This window comes from Lithobates pipiens, unplaced genomic scaffold (assembly GCF_037356315.1).
Source record: "Lithobates pipiens isolate NorthernLeopardFrog02 unplaced genomic scaffold, aLitPip1_a1.2 Scaffold_22, whole genome shotgun sequence".
Taxonomy (NCBI): domain Eukaryota; kingdom Metazoa; phylum Chordata; class Amphibia; order Anura; family Ranidae; genus Lithobates; species Lithobates pipiens.
Genome location: NW_027507784.1, coordinates 138,930,125 through 138,947,674, shown reverse-complemented (window position 1 = coordinate 138,947,674; position 17,550 = coordinate 138,930,125). Strand labels below are relative to the sequence as shown.

Genomic DNA, 17,550 nt, shown 5'->3' with positions numbered 1-17,550 from the left:
GATGACTCTATCACGGTGCAGGTGTCATTGCTGTATGTCACGCTGCTGGTGATCATCTCCTGCACCCTCTTCTTTGCCTACCCTGGTCCCTGACCTTCCCTTTCCTCCATTGCCTTCATGCGCTCCACAGTCCTGATTTGTCAGAACAATTTCCCATATAAAAAAAGAATGCTTGTAGTTATCGATCCCAAATTCACCTCATACATGTGTTATGTCATTGGCCATGTGGTGGGACTATGTTTGCCCAGCTAATAATTATTTTGTGGCTGCAAATTTGACCTAAAGGTTTGCAAAGTTCGCCTCCCATTGAAGTCAATGGGGCCCGCCGCGAACGTTCGGTTTCGCGAACGATCGGCCTCGTTTGCGGTCCGCGTTCGCGAAACGTCCCGTCGGAAGTTCGTCCATCACTATCCAACACTACTTTTTTTCCTTTTCATTGCGACTTGCATAAACTGCAATGAAATTGGAGGTGCAATTCGCACTGCTCTGCAGCTTTGAAATCATGCTGAAGTATCGCGATTTCAAAGCTGCACCAATATGAACAAGGGCTTAAGGCTGTCGGCAGATTGGCCTCTACAAACTCTGCAGTGTTTAAAAAATGCCTAAAAATGGAGTGCAACTGAGTGTGTGCAGAGTGGGGTGAAACACAGTGTTTTACTGGATAAATAGTACAGACTTTTTTTAATGTTTTACGTAGCTATACCTGCAAAATGGGCCAGCCTAAAGTGATCTAGCAGGACTTAATTTTCTGACTAAAGTTCCCTTTTAATGGGGGGCACAGCAATTTAAAACTGACTGTTTTTAATGCCCTGTACACACGGTCGGACATTCCGACAACAAAATCCGTCGGATTTTGTCCTAAACTGATGTTGCATACACACGGTTGGACAAAGTTGTCGGAAAATCCGATCGTTTGGAACGTGATGACGTTCGTTTGTTAGGATGGGACTACATTGAGGCTACTAGCCAATAGCTTTGGTCTCGTAATTTGATCTGAGCATGCGTGGCACTAGGTCCGATCGGAATTCTCTACAAACGATCGTAAAAAGTCAGATTTGAATTTATTTTTTTTGGTCGGAAAATTTGAGATCCTGCTCTCAAATTTTTTTTAGTCTAAATTTCCGACGGAAAAAGTCCGATAGAGCCCACACATGATCGGATTTTCCAACAATATAATCCGATCGGACCTTTTCCTTCGGAATTTCCAACCGTGTGTACAGGGCATAAGTCTTCTTTACTATACTAAAACAATGTTAAACTAGTTTAACCGCTTACCGCCCGCCCACCGTCAAATGACGGAGGGACGATGTGGCTCTCGTTCTTGGAGGATGTCGTATGACGGCATCCCCGAATGGCTGCTATGGACGTGCAGCACGGCGATCGTGGCCATGTCGCGTTGCTATGACACAGCGCGGCCCTGATCTCTGTAAAGATCCACGGCTCTAACCAAGTGAAGTGCGTCAATCAGCTCTACTCACCTCACACTGACAGAGTGTGTGGCAAGGAGTGCTGATCAGCCACATCTCCTCGCAGGGGAGACCTGGGCAGATAATCGGCACTGATCATCAGTGCCCTGATTACAGGAAAGCCCCATCAGTGCACACCACTGCTGCCTATCCGTTCCCACCAGTGCCACCTTTAGTGCTGCATATCAGTGCGGAATATTAGTTCCGCCTCATCAGTGCCCATAAGTGCCGCCTTATCAGCGTACATCAGTGAAGGAGAAAAAGTACTTATTTACAAAATTTACTGACAGAAACTAAAGAACTTTTTTTTTTTTTTTTCAGTCCTTCTTTCTTTTTTTTTTTTTTCAGCCCTTCTTTCTTTTTTTTTTTTTTTTTAAACAATAAAAAAAATCCCAGCAATGATTAAATACCACCAAAAGAAAGCTCTATTCGTGTGCAAAAAGAGAATTCATTTGAGTACAGTGTTGCATGACCGCACAATTCTCATTCAAAGTGTGACAGCACTGAAAGCTTAAAAATGGCCTGGGCAGGAAGGGGTGAAAGTTGCCAGTATTGAGGTGGTTAAAGCAGTATTTGACTCAAAAACAAAAATGTAATATAATATATTGCACCTTACCAGTTAGATGTAGTAGCTGCAATTGTGTGTTTTTCTTTAGGCTTAAATATATATATATATTTTTTGATATGGCAATTAAGCCAGGATACACACTACAGTTTTTTTTTTTTTTTTTTCATGCAGCGGGTTGCATGAAAAAAAAAGGTTGGAACCGCTGTACTAACCATGCGAGGTTAGTTTGACACCGCCCCCCCCCCCCCCCCAGTACACTTAGATCAGCACGCTCTGCCATTGGCTGAGGGTGCTGATTGGGAGTCGGTTGGCTGCTTGTTTTCCATCATGCACATCCCGATAGAAGCTGGCTAGACCTACACACATGGGCAGAATGACAGACTTTTTTTTTTTGTTTGTTTACCGACAAATTTCTCCCAACATTCTGCTCATGTGTACGGGGCTTAAGTCTGGCACTCTCTTCTTCGGCACCATGGGAGATTTGTTAAACCGCATTTCTACTTAGAATTGGTCTTTTAAATAGAGATGGCGTTCAGTAAACTCAGTCATCTGCTGGCTTTTATATATCTGTGTAATAGAACATAAATACAAATATCAGGTGGGCAGACCTGTTAACACACGTGCATATCTTGTCACAAGAATGACCAGGAGTAATAAACTGTTGCTAAAGTGGTTGTAAACCGTAGACATCAAATATGAACAAAGCATATCCCTCTATAGTGTGTTCTTTGTCCCAATCCAGAGCACTGTCCTTTCTGTCAGCTGTTTTGTTCCTCGGGGAATGATCTCCAGCTGATTGACAGCCTCAACTCTGTTCCTGCGAAGGGGGAACAGAGTTCCTCCAATCAGCTCTCAGAGCTCTCTTTCAGCTCTCCGCCCCCTGCTTTTCAGAGTGCTGAGATTTTTTATAAATTCTTTACTTTGGATGTAGGGGAAAATGGCGGTAAATAGACAGGTACAACTTATGTGGGAGCATTTGTTTAATCTCTGTATCACCCAAGACTAGCCGCTTCACTTGGGTGTATGTAAGGTTTTACAACCAATTTAAATTTACCTCTCCAGCATCAGACAGAAATGAATTATCAGACCCTCTAAAGTCACATTTTCACATGTTTACTTTCTAACAGGTACGTCGAAGGGCTCTGCAGGTTATGAATATTGCTTATACGTCTAGTCCCCAAAGGCCCACCTTATTTCCATTAGAGAAAGTTGTATGTCTTCTGTTATTCCAAGATGCTGATCAGGCTGCAGAATTCCTCACAGCTTATGGCTTAAGCATGTCAGATGGGTAAGTAGATTAAATATACAGTACAAGTCATATGTTTTTTGACATGACGTAAACTGCCGGATTATAGAGAGCATCGTCTGTGTTACATCTCTGCCATTTAGAGAAGTCTTGTATATTTATCAATGAGTACAGGCTTCCCCTGATTGGCCAAGGTGGGCGGATGTAGTCATCAGTCTCTACCTCAGCCAATTGGAGGAAGTTTTATACTGCTAAAAATACAATCCTCCTCCTACGTGAGATGACTGTCTAAATCTGGCATTAGAAAGGAAGTTGTTGGTGCTACTGTCAGAACACAACACCGCTTACTGTATATGGCAAAAGCTACTACAGTAGGTTACAGTATAAGCATCAGCAAGTCCAGTCTGGCAAGCATATAATTCATTTTGTACAAGCTTGCTCAAACGAATTAAAGTGGCGGGAAACCTGGAATTCTCTCTTAACCACTTACGGACCACCCACTGATGATATACATCGATACTTTGATGTTAAATACTGTTATGGCAGTAGATAGCTGCCATAATCTGCTATTTTTTTATTTTTTTAAACGATGGGTGGTCCGCTTTAACCACTTCTCGACCGCCCACTGTGGATTTACTATTTTGATGTTCAATAACGTTGTTATGGCAGCAGATAGTGGGGTTTTGGCAGCTATTTTTTTCAAAGGCAGTCCGCTTTAAGACAAAAGTGCTCTCCATGGCAGATTTGCCACAAGATCACTTTTATGGGCAAGCATGAAAGGTGCCCACCCCCCCTCCCGCCACGTCCAGGTTGTCTCTGCCACTTACCATAGTGGTAGTGGCGGAGACGATCCAGAGCTGTCCCCTGAGAGGCAGGAAGTCGAGTGAGGGACTGATGGCCCCCACTTGACTCAATGCCATTGGATGATGGAAGTGTCCAATGGGACATTTTTTTTATTGAAGTGTAAATGTGAGATCTGAGGTCTTTTGACAACTGAAAAAAACACCTTGTCTGGAGAAGAAAAGGTGAGCGTTACCATCAGTCCTGTGTGTCACGCCAACTGTAAAGAATCCTGAGACCATTCATGTGTGGCGTTGTTTCTCAGCCAAGGGAGTGGGCTCGCTCACAATTTTGCCAACAATGAATAAAGAACGGTGCAAAAACATCCTCTTAAAGCAACTTCTCCCAACCATCCAAGAACAGTTTGATGAACAATGCCTTTTCCATAAGGCAAAAGTGATAACTAAGTGACTTAGGGAACAAAACATCAACATTTTGGGTCCATGGCCAGGAAAATTCCCAGACCTTAATTCCATTAAGAACTTTTGGTCAATCCTCAAGAGGCAGGTGAACAAAAATAAAACCCCCACAGATTCTGACAAACGATGCAAAAATGGGCTGCCATCAGTCAGGATGTGGCCCAAAAGTTGATTGACAGCATATTTATATTCTATATATTTTTTTTTCATTATTATTATACACGATTTATATAGCGATTACAATTTACGCAGCGCTTTACTATATATATATATATATATATATATATATATATATATCATCTTTTTTTTTTGGATTTAAATTTATTTAAAAAAAACTCATACTCTACATTTTTTTTAAATGAAATAAATGTAAACTTTATTGGAATAAATCGTATCTTCTTGTATAATTACATTTTTTTGATTACATATAAAAAAATATATATATATATATATATATATATATATATATATATATATATATATATATATATATATATATATATATATATATATATATATATATATGTAATCAAAAAATGTAATTATACTGTATAATCTTCTTTTACACTTATTATGGTTTGCTGCTGCTTCATTTATCTGATTGTGTTCTAAAAAAATTTTTCTCTATATCTTTATTCCTCTGCATTCTTTATTATTACTCTGTTTGTTTATGGATGCCCATAGTCGCCGCGTAGAAACATCCTCAATGCTTTTCAATTGTCCCCCTTTGTAAGAACACCGTCCCTCAGGTCCTAGGTGTGTTTTTTGGAAATTAGTCAACGTTTTCCTGGGTAACTCGGGGAGAGGGAGCCTCTCCAATTTTAGTGAACTCAACTTTCAATTTTCCTTTTTTTTTTTTTTTCTCTCTCTTCCTTTTTCTTTCTCTCCTTTAGAATTCTATATGGCAGCAATTTTTTCCTCTCCAGCGTCACTGAAACGTTGTACTTACAATGTTAAAGGCCTCAATAATAAATCAAAAAGAGGCCAGATTCTATATAATTTACACAAAGCTAAGGTAGATATTATACTCCTTCAAAAGACCCACTTTCGAAGTGGTAATATCCCAGTGTGTTCACGTAAACATTATTCACAATGGTTTCATAGCACTATGTCGAATTCAAAAGCGAGAGGGGTTTCTATTGCTTTCCATAAACACTTACCACTACAGAATTTGGAATATAAAGCTGATTTAAATGGAAGATATTTGTTTCTTAAAATTTAGATTGTGGGACAAAATCTTCACAATTGCAAACTTTTATATTCCAAATCATGATCAAACTATGACAATCGAGCGTTATCTTAGTCTCTTAGCGGACTTTGCAGAAGGCACTGTTTTGGTGGGAGGAGATTTTAATCTAGCCTTGGATCCTATATTAGATACCTCAGCTCAACGATCGAATATTCCATACTCTCGTTTGAGGGCACTCAAGAATAAACTTTTTGAACATAGGTTGATTGATCTATGGTGGACCCTAAACCCTAAAGATCGCAATTATACATATTTTTCATCAGCACATAAAACATATAGTAGAATAGATTTTTTTTTTAACTGGCCTGAAGGTGTTGGAATGGAACCCTTCTATAGAAATTGGATCATTTATTTGGTCCGACCATTCACCAGTATTTTTGACCATAACGCCCCCCCAGATTCAGGGTACAAATTGGTCGTGGCGTCTTAATGACACACTTATGTTAGATCCAATCTGTCATAAAGCAATTGTAGAGGCGATTGTTAATTTTATTTCTGATCATGAACGGGATGAAACTGCCCTACCCTTAAAATGGGAAGCCTTAAAGGCGGTAGTAAGAGGGGTGTTCATCCAACACGGTTCAAGTCTTAAAAAGAAAAATTTAAAATTATTGAAAATACCTTATTAAAACTTCATACTTTGGAAACTCTACATAAAGCCCATTGTTCTCCAGAAATATCAGCCAATATTTTCTCTACAAGGGTATCATTATTACAGTTTTTCAAATCATCCCAGAGTTTATATCAACAAAGACGAGAAGTGGGTAGATATAGATCTGAGAATAAGTGTGGGAAAATGTTGGCTGATATACTACATCCACGTTCATCACAGACTTTTATACCAAGTATAAAAAAAACATCGGGAGAATTGACATCAGATCCACATGTGCTTCAACAAACCTTTAGGGAATAATTTTCGGCTCTTTATAACCTGACCCCTCCATCAATATTGGAGGATAAGGGAGCTGGAGAAAATATTATTAAAGAATATGTGCGGAAAAACGCCATTCCAACAGTAGATGAAGTCACTAAGGAATCTTTGGATTCTCACTTGAATAATTACTGGAAGTAATCGCCAATATTCCGACAAATAAGAGTCCGGGCCCAGATGGATTTACATCTAAATTTTATAAAACTTTTAAGGAACTTATAGCCCCGTTTATGCTTCAAGTGTTTAATTCAATCTCTTCTAGTAATCAAATTTCAACACAGACTTTAGAATCCCAAATCACTTTGATTCCTGAACCAGAAAAAGATTTAACACTCTGCTCTAGTTACCGACCTATATCTCTGATTGGGGTAGATTTAAAGATATATGCTAAAATGATTGCGCTTAGTCTCCAATCACCTCTCCCAAGCTTAATACATACGGATCAGGTAGGATTTGTGCAAAGTAGAGAAGCATGTGATAACACGATCAAAACTTTCTTATTAATGAATTATGCACAAAGGGCTAAAATACCAGTATGCCTTCTCTCAGTTGATGCGGAAAAGGCATTTGACCGGGTGGGATGGCTCTTTCTCAAACATTCCCTAATGCAAATAGGACTAGGGCCTAATATACTCCATAAGATCATGGCACTATACACTAAACCGACAGGTAGAATAAAGTTTAATGGCTCACTGACAGCGAATTTTAATATACAAAACGGTACCCGGCAGGGATGTCCGCTATCCCCTATGCTTTATGTTATAGTAATGGAATATTTAGGAACAGCTATTAGACGGAATTCTTCCATTACTGGTATACAGATAAAACAAAGGGAAATAAAATTGGCCCTGTTTGCTGATGATCTATTACTTTATATCACTAATCCACATATTGCATCTTCTATATTCTCAGAATTTCAGCGGTTTGGTATACTGAGCAACTTCAAAGTAAACGTATCAAAATCGGAAATCCTTAACGTGTCGCTTATACCCGAACAAGTTGCAATGCTGAGAGCTAATTTTTCGTTTAAGATTTGCTCTACAGCATTAAAATATTTAGGTGTTAAAATTCCCCCAGACCCAAACCACTTATATAAAATGAATTACGTTCCTCTCCTGCAACGTACTCTACAAGACTTAAAAAAATATGATGTCAAGCAACATTCATGGTTTGGGAGGATCAATATATTAAAAATGGATATAATAGCGCGATTTTTTTGTATTTTTTTTCAAACTATTCCTGTCTGTGTCCCTAGATAATTTTTTTCTACTTTACAATCGGCCTTTACAAAATTTATCTGGGGCCATAAAAAACCAAGACTACAAAAGAAATTATAATTCCCAAAAACGAAAGGAGGTGCGGGTGCACCTGACTTGTATTATTACTATGTTTCGGCAGTCTTGACTAGACTGGTGGATTAGTTTTATTGTTCGGAAACTAAATAGTGGGTAAAATTAGAACAAGGGTTGAACCAATTAGATTTAAAGGTGTTATTAGAGAATATGCCCTCTCTTACATCCCATCTGTTGAATATATGGGTTAAAACAGTTATACAATTGGAACTTTCTTCGTATGTCCCGGCATTAAATGGGACAAGTTTTCTTATATGGAATAGGGAATCTCATTATAGACTGAGCAATATTTTATGTCAGAGAACAGTTCCGTCTTTACTAAACCTATTTCCTATACAGCGACCATCTTTCATGCAAATGTTGGAACACCGGCAGTTACTGTCGTTTTCGTCTTCTATTCGTTCGAGTAAGTCCCCGGGTAGAGATTTAACTCAACTTGAAATTCTTCTGACACAAGATCAAAAACCAAAACACGTTCTATCAGTGCTTTACAAGATGTTTATAATTAAAAATCATCTGGAGCCCCCGGAATATATAAATAAATGGGTTAATGAGATCAATGTTCAAATTGAGGTTGGGGAATGGGAGAAGGCATTTAAGCTATCCCACTGCTTATCACCGACAGTTAAAGCACAAGAGACAAACTACAAGTTGCTCTCAAGATGGTATTGGAGCCCAGTGACACTACATCGTATATACCCAGAAAAAACAGATATATGTTGGCGGTGCCATACAGAGAGGGGCTCACTGCTCCATATTTGGTGGAAATGTCCCCTAATTTTTTGTTTCTGGGAAAAGGTTATGCAACTATACACATTAGTTACTGGGGAGATAATCCCAAATACGCCGCAAATTACCCTTCTCTCTGTTACCAGGAACATATAAAAATATTAAAAAGAAGCTTCTTGGGCACTGGTTGACTGCAGCAAGAACTCAACTCAGTCTCCTTCGATAAACTAATGGGCCTTAGAAATGGATAATATAGAGAGGATGGAGATATTTATAGCACAAGAATTAGATTCGTACGAAAGGTGCCTCCTGGTTTGGAACACATGGAGGCAGTATAGGAAATTGGTAAAAAGCTGAAGGTAGGAGGAGGAAAGTAATGGTAGGAAAGACTATGCTGGAGGAGAGAAAAGGGGAAGAGAGGGAGGGGAGAGAGGAAGGGTGGGGGGGGTGGGGGCCCCCTTTTTTTCCCTTTTTTTTATTTTTCTTTGTTTTCTCTGTGTAAAGTAGTTAAGATATGTATTCATTATGTATGTAAGTAATGTATATGTTTGAAACTGTTTAAGTATGTGTAATGCTTTACAATAACTTGAAATAAAATTAGAATTATAAAAAAAAAAAATTATAATTATAACATATTATTATAACATATTATATATATATATATATATATTAATTATAACAGAAGATACGATGATTTATTCCAATAAAGTTTACATTTATTTCATAAAAAAAATGCATAGTATGAGTTTTTTAAAAATACATTTAAATACAGAAAAAAATGATTTTATATATATATATATATATATATATATATGTATATGTATGTGTGTGTGTGTGTGTGTATATATAGTAAATCGTGTATAATAATGAAAAAATATATATATATTTTGTAAAGTGCTGCGTAAATTGTAATCACTATATAAATCGTGTATAATAAAAATAATAAATATATATATATTATAACCCTAAATAGTTTAAAACTATTACAGTTTACTATTACTATTACAAATTATTTAGTGTTATAATATATATAAAATTATTATATATATATATATATATGTATGTTATAACACTAAATAGTTTGTACCTCTAAAATTTAACAAAATATGTGTATATAAAAACATCAATATTAATTAATACTAATTTAATACATTTCACAGGAATCAGAGAATATTGATGATATTGAGCAATCGATTGTTGAAGATGAATTATCTATTACCTCAAGCTCTCAGGTTGGTTTTATGTACAATTTTGATTATACAGGTTTAATCTATCTATTTCAAGAACATTTTATAATATGCACACTAACAATATTTAAATTTTTTTTTTCAAAGGACAACACTGAGAGTGTGCATTATGAGGATTCAGATGATGAGGAGAGTTATGCATCATCTGTAACAAGTGAAATTGATGAGGTAAACATTTTTATATAATTATTTAAAAATTAAAAATAATCTTTTTAAATAAAAAATTATTTTTTAAGGAATTACGTTTTTTATGTGAATCAGCTACCACAGCCACACAAAAATTTATTTTCCAAAGTTTGATATTCATTCTCGTGTAGCACACAGACCCCACTGACCTGCCATCCTCCATTTTTTTTGCAGTCGTGCCGACTTGCTACTTGCCCGGTATATCCCCTTGTATAGAGGCGTGAGTGGTTTTATTTGTCTGCGTCTTGCAGCAATTACCTCTCTTGAGTGGATCCCTTCCTCCATTGTCTTGGTAGAAGTCTCTCTGAATAAGGCCAATGTCCACAGAAATAAGGATGAGCTCAGGTGTGTTTGCATGGTCCACGTCATGAGCCCGCTAGGAAGTTGGCACAGCGCTGTGCTAATCGCAGGGAGACATTGCCCGATCTCTGCAGGCAAGCATCGGGGCAATGTCTCACTGTCTGGGATTAGCTGAATGGGCATGCACCTGAAACTGAAGAAATATTCCCTCCACTACGACCAGCACATGATCATCAGAAAGGGGCACAGATAATGGGAAAAAATACACCCCCTAAAAGCGTAGGTGTGTAATTCAGAATATTTCTTTTTAATTTTACACGGAGTGACTTTGAAATTGCTCCAGCCACTGTTCAAATGCAATCCGAGGACAAAATCGGGGACAGACTTGGTCCGGGGACAGTGGCCGCAATCCTGAAGCCGGGGATGTCTAGTCAACCTAGGTTAAGGGGTAGACCAGGTGCATGGGGTGAGGTGGTTGAAGAGTGCCGGGCGTGCCATGGGTGCAGAGTGCAGGGAGTGAGTGCAGAGTGCAGGAGATGATGTTAGTGCAAAGTGCAGAGTTGTGGTTGTTTCGGAGTGCATGGATGCACGGCTATCCTCCTCTCCAGAATCAAGTACAGAGCACCACACTACGCACTGCCCATAAGTACAAGGCAAAACTCTCCTACCTCAAAGACCCCGCCATTCCAGTACAGAGTTTTCCTCTGACACAAATGCTACTCACAGCACGGTGTTCAGTCCTCCAATGTCCCTGCAGCTTGCCAGTTCTAGGCCACTTCCCCTGTGCAGATTCCCAGACCCCTTCCTCTGCTGTCAAAGAGCGAGTGTACACCATAAAGATCACAACGACCGCCGGGAGAGGAGTGTTAAAGGGATTGTAAAGTACATTTTTTTTTTTTTTTAAATAACAAACATGTTATACTCACCTCCACTGTGCAGTTCGTTTTGCACAGAGTGGCCACGAACCTGGTCTTCTGGGGTTCCTCGGCGGCTGCCTCTGCTTCCTCCCGCAGGTACTTCTCACGTTCATGCGAGCTCCCTCGCATGGTGAGAAGCACCTGCGGGCTCGCTCCCGTGATACAGCCGGCGGCTATAGCAGCTCGCTGTATCACACGGCAACGCCCCGGGGCGCTGCGTCATTGGTTGTGATTGACAGCAGCGCGAGCCTATGACTGTGCTGCTTTCAATCCATCCACTCCAGCCAATCAGTGGCCAGGCTGAGCGGCGAAGAGGACGGCGGGGGCGAGCACGGGACTTTCGAGGGGTCAGGTAAGTAAAACTGGGGGCGTTGGCAGTGTGAGATGTTTTTTCACCTTAATGCATAGAATGCATTAAGGTGAAAAAACATTTACCTTTAACAACCCCTTCAACTTGCAAATACAGAATCAGTGTTTATGTATTTGCAAGTGACATTAGCGAGAAGCCACTATGCGATCATTGTAAGAGCTGGTCAAACTTAGATGGACAAGGCTGGGCTCAACAGGCAGGCAGCGCATGTCCCCCCCAAAAATGACAGTACCCGGGGTAGCTGACCCTCTTGCCACACATTAAATACGGCCCTCATCTCCACTTTACATCGCGTAGTGCCTAGAGTGGCCACTATCCTTGTCTTCTAGTGTCCCATTGACATCTAACTCCACTCTTTAACCACTTGCAGACCGGACCATTTTGCTGGTCAAAGACCAGACCACTTTTTGCGATTCGGCACTGCGTCGCTTTAACTGACAATTGCGCGGTCGTGCGACGTGGCTCCCAAACAAAATTGACGTCCTTTTTTCCCCACAAATAGAGCTTTCTTTTGGTGGTATTTGATCACCGCTGCGGTTTTTATTTTTTGCGCTATAAACAAAAATAGAGCGACAATTTTGAAAAAAACGCATTATTTTTTACTTTTTGTTATAATAAATATCCCCCAAAAATATATAAAAAAACATTTTTTCCCTCATTTTAGGCCGATACGTATTCTTCTACATATTTTTGGTAAAAAAAATAGCAATAAGCGATTATTGATTGGTTTGCGCAAAAGTTATAGCGTTTACAAAATAGGGATAGTTTTATAGCATTTTTATTAATAATTTTTTATTATTTTTTTTTTACTAGTAATGGTGGTGATCAGCGATTTTTATTGTGACTGCGACATTGTGGGGGACCGATCGGACATTTTTGACACATTTTTGGGACCATTGTCATTTATACAGTAATCACTGCTATATAAATGCAGTGATTCCTGTGTAAATGACACTGGCAGTGAAGGGGTTAACCAGTGGGTGGCAGTGTAGGGGTTAAGTGTTCCTAGGGGTGTGTTACTAACTGTAGGGGGGTTGGGCTTTAATTTAGTGAACACTGATCTCTGCTCCAATCACATGGAGCAGAGATCAGCGTCACTAGTTGCTAGGCAGAATGGAGAAATGCTGTTTACTCGGCATTTCCTCCATTCGGCCGCTCCGTGAGACGATCGAGGGGATGCCCGCGGCGATCGAGTCCGCGGGTCCCGCGACCGGACTCACTGGGGTTCCGACCAGCGCGGGAGCGCGCCGCTGGCGGCGCGCTCCCGATGGCAGGGCGGCATTGAATATTGGACGTACCTGTACGCCAATATGCCTGCCCGGGCCATTCTGTCGACGTACATCGTCGTGCGCTGGTCGGGAAGTGGTTAAGGCCCCTTTCACACTGGGGTGGTGCGGGCGTCAGTGGTAAAGTGCCGCTATTTTTAGTGGCGGTATGCGGCCGTTAGTGGGGCGTTTTTAACCCCCGCTAGCGGCTGAAAAAGGGTTAAAACCAAATGAAAATCGCCGCTGCAGTGGCGCTTTGCCGATGTTATAGCCGCACTGCCCCATTGATTTCAATGGGCAGGAGCGGTTTAGGAGATGGCAATACACCGCTCCTTCGCTGCTCCAAAGAAGCGGTCTAGCTGGAGTTTTTTCGCCATCCTGCTAGTGCACCGCTACAATGTGAATGCCCTCCGGCTTTCACATTGGAGTGAAAGGGGCCAGCTTTTTTCTGGCGCTATTTTTAGTGCTTTAGCGCCTGAAAAACGCCCCAGTGTGAATGGGGCCTAAAGCTTTTTATAACCCCCTCCGGTAAGCAATCTCCAAATTGTTTCAATTTACGGGTGTGCTCCTTAGTCCTTGATTTGGTATCTCTAGACATCCAGTATAAGACTAGGCCACTGATCACGGTCCTCTAGTCATTGAGGTAGATTCACAACAGCGCAAGCCAAATTCAAAAAGTGCAAGTTACATTTTGGGTGACAATGTGTGGGTGATTTACAAAGTATTTGCGCCATGAGTTGCGGCACACGCTGACGCTCAACGGCCGTTTTTCGTATTCACAAAGCATTTGCGCCTGTAACACAGACCAATTCCCCATTTACTATGAGCATGCCGGCGCATGGAGGCCCGCGATCTGTGTGCCGCTATAGACCTGGAGCACGGCCTATTCAATTCAGATTTAAAAGAAGCTGAAAGTGCCAATATTATGGGGGTGATGTGGGTGGTGTGAGGAAGTATAGTTATAACTGTCCAAGTAACAACTATGCCCAAAATAGAACGGAAAAGTAACTTTCTCTGAGCAAGCCTGCTGCGACTGCAAATACACTCGGAACTACACTAGGTCAATTTATGCACTGCTCACGCGGCATTTGCGCACATTCAAGTGATCTTGTTCACTGCACCGGCAAAATCTTAGTAAATGTCAAGCCACGTAGGTTAATTTGCATAACTTGAACAGGCATACCTCTTAACTTTATTAAAAATTTTTATTTTTCACTTCTATTTTTTTTTAAGGCTATTTGCACACAGGTCATTTTAGCTTTAAGAAAAAAAAAGAAGAAAAAAAAATGCATGTGGTCCCCCAAAATTCCATACCAGGCCCTTCAGGTCTGGAATGGTTATTAAGGGGAACCACACGCCAACATTTTTTTTTTTTTTTAATGGCATGGGGGTCACCCTAAAAATCCATACCAGGCCCTTCAAGTATGGCATGGATTTTAAGAGGAACCCCACGCCCAAAGATAAAAAAGGCATGTGGGTCCTCCTTAAAATCCATACCAGACCCTTATCTGAGCACGTAACCAGGCAGCCCGCAAAAAAAGAGGGGGGGACGAGAGAGTGCCCCCCCCTCCTGAACCGTACCAGGCCACATGCCCTCAACATTGGGAGGATGCTTTGGGGTTCCCCCCAAAGCACCTCGTCCCCATGTTGATGAGGACAAGGGCCTTATCTCCACAACCCTTGGCCGGTGGTTATGGGGGGGGGCTTCTCAGAATCTGGAAGCCCCATAAAAAAAGTGGACCCCCAGATCCCACCCTCTCCTCCTGTGTGAAATGTTAAGGGCCTACCATTTCACCAAAAAAGTGACAAAAGGGTTAAAAATGACAGGAGACGGTCTTTGACAATTCCTTTATTAAAGTGTTCTTCTTTCATCTTCTTTCTTCTGGTCTTCTTCATTCTTCTTTTCTTCATCCTTCGCTTTCTACATCTTCTTCCGCCGATCCACGTCTCCTTGCTCCGGTGTTCTCGTCCGGCATCTTCCTCCACGGTGTCTCTTCTTCCTTCTCGGGCCGTTCCAGTCAATGGGAGGCTCACGCTGTGTGACGCTTCTCGTCTTCTGACAGGTCTTATATAACGGAGGCCGGTGTTACACCACCTTTTATAGTGCCCAAAATCTGTCAGTCTGTGGCCAATAAAAAAACTGCCAACAGTGCCCTTCTAAATGACAATCAGTGCCCACTAGACTGACTGTAATTGGCCATCTCAGAGGTGATTAGTAAAACCTGTCAGTACCTCAACATGATTGATGCCCATTGCTGTCACCTGTCACGGTCAATCTGTACAGCTTAACTGCCAATCAGTGCCCCCTGTCAGTGCCCATGAGTGGCACCAGTCAGTGCCATCTATCATTGCCCATATGTGCCACCAATCATTGACCATGATTGCTGCATAACATTGTAGCCTATTGGTGCCTATCAGTGGCGACTATCAGCCCCTGAATTCTAAATATATGTATCACAATATCAGTGCCAACTCCTCGGTGCACAGCCTTTCCGCCTCATCATTCCCCATCAGTAACGGCTCATCAGTTCACAGTAGTGAACGTCAAATTATATTTATATCATTTAAAAAAAAAAAAAGTTTTTTTTGATTTTTCTAAAATATTATTTTAATAAAAAAAAAAAAAAATATATATATATATCTATATATATATATATATTTTATGATATTCTAGTACCATCGTTAAATTAAAAATTTGTGGTTAAAATAAATTCATGAATTTTTGGATTGTGAAAAGTGTTCAAGGAGTGAGCAATTATCATTCTAAATGTGACTGAGATAAAAACATAACAATGTGCTGTGTGGGAATGGGCTAAAGTAACTGCCATTGAAGTTTTTAAGCAACCAAAAAATATCATTTAACTTAACTGCATTTTCCATCAGCAAAAATCTTACCAAATTTTATTTTAGTTATATTTGTAAAATTCGAATATTTATAATATATTTTTTTAAGGTGCCTGAGAAGAGGAGCCTACAAATCCTACACAAATATGGTACATTGCTTTCTTGGAAAAAAACGTAGAATTCCCATACCCTCGTGTGTTGTCTGGGCCATAAGAGACATTTATCCATATTCCACAGGTGAATACACAGGATTTAAATAGTCTTCAGACTACAATGCCTGTGATATGGCCTTGGAATAAATGTCGATAATAAAGGAGAATTTGTAACATTTTTGATTTGTTGATTTCCACTAATGTAAAATGTTTTAAATGTTTTTATATTTTTTTCTAAAAAAAATTCAAATGTTTAAAAATGTTGTTAAATTTATTGTTTAAAATAAATCTTTATAAAAAAAAAAGGCAATACTGACTTACTATTTTATTTTAAATTGCTTTAAAAATAATGGAAAAAAAATGGTCTGTACACGTTGCCACTATATTTACTTACAGTGACCTCAGAAAAAGATTCTGTCTTGGCTATCCAGGTCATCCCCCCAATACATAAGCAACACAGGAAATGCACTCCATTATAGGGTTATCAGGCGTGTTGACTCCACAATAAATTATTTTTACTGTAAATCATAGGGTAAATTTGACTAAAAAATAAATAATAAAATTATTTTTTTAATTTGTTTGAAGGATAAAAACATTTGTCTTTACATTAATTAAAATTTTTTAACATTAAATGTATAGCAGCTGCAACTCAAAGTTCACCAATTGCACTTGCAGAGCACTTTGATGTACGGAGATGGGAGAAATAAGATAGACTGATATGTGATCGAGAGATGGGACGAATGGATGGATGGAGACGGGAGAAATAAGACAAAGTGATGCGTGAACGAGGGATGTGACGGATGTAATCACACGTTAAGTTCAGGAAACCACCTTCACAATCCTTTATAATGATCATTCTCATAATCAGAAATCTTAATATTTATAATCCAAAAGGTAAAGGTGCAAATAATAATAAAAAAAAAAACAACATATTGTAATCCAAATCAAATTTTCTATTATCGTTTAACATAAACTGTATTTACTGTATTTACTTGAATTCAATTTTTTATTGACTTTATTAAAGATATACAAAATGAACAATTGTATATTTAAACATTTTTTTTATATTAATATCCTCCAAAAAATCTTGTTCTTTCATTCAAAACGAGAGAGATATTTAGAGAGTAGGTCTTTTTTATCTGGACATGGAAATCCTGCAATGTTTAGAGAAAGATTGTCCTGTCTCGAATGCCAAGAACAATTTTTGATTCCGGAAGCATGGTCAATGACATCAGAGATGATCTCTTTCATGAATCCTTGACAAGTTGGTTCATACATTTTGCTTACAGCCCAGTCTTTTTTAGCCTTACTGAAGCCATAACGGTAACGCAAACATCCCATTTTTTCAGTATTTTTTGTGGTCTACGAACAACTGCTTGGAGCCTATTTATGTTTTGATTGTGGTCGAGGGCAGCAAGTTGGGTTCTTGCAACCATGCTGTCCATATAAAAGTGATGCCGCTTTGATCG

General features: G+C 39.6%; 1 protein-coding gene across 10 annotated transcripts in view; it reads left to right on the top strand.

Annotated features, from left to right (window-relative positions):
• The window catches only part of LOC143924202 (germinal-center associated nuclear protein-like), a 69,096-nt gene extending 51,974 nt beyond the window's left edge, over window positions 1-17,122 (top strand). For 8 of the 10 annotated variants that reach the window (XR_013261849.1, XR_013261843.1, XR_013261847.1 and 5 more), the window contains 4 exons: window positions 3,162-3,322; window positions 9,961-10,032; window positions 10,135-10,215; window positions 16,757-17,122. Coding sequence is in view for 3 of the 10 variants with exons in the window: in XM_077448353.1 (XP_077304479.1) it covers window positions 3,162-3,322; window positions 9,961-10,032; window positions 10,135-10,198 (297 nt within the window). In the remaining 7 variants the exon portion in view is untranslated. Of the gene's footprint in view, window positions 1-3,161; window positions 3,323-9,960; window positions 10,033-10,134; window positions 10,216-16,038; window positions 16,668-16,720 lie in introns of those variants that run through there. The other 2 variants (XM_077448355.1, XM_077448354.1) reach the window with 2 other exon arrangements.
• The last annotated feature ends 428 nt before the right edge of the window (window positions 17,123-17,550 follow it).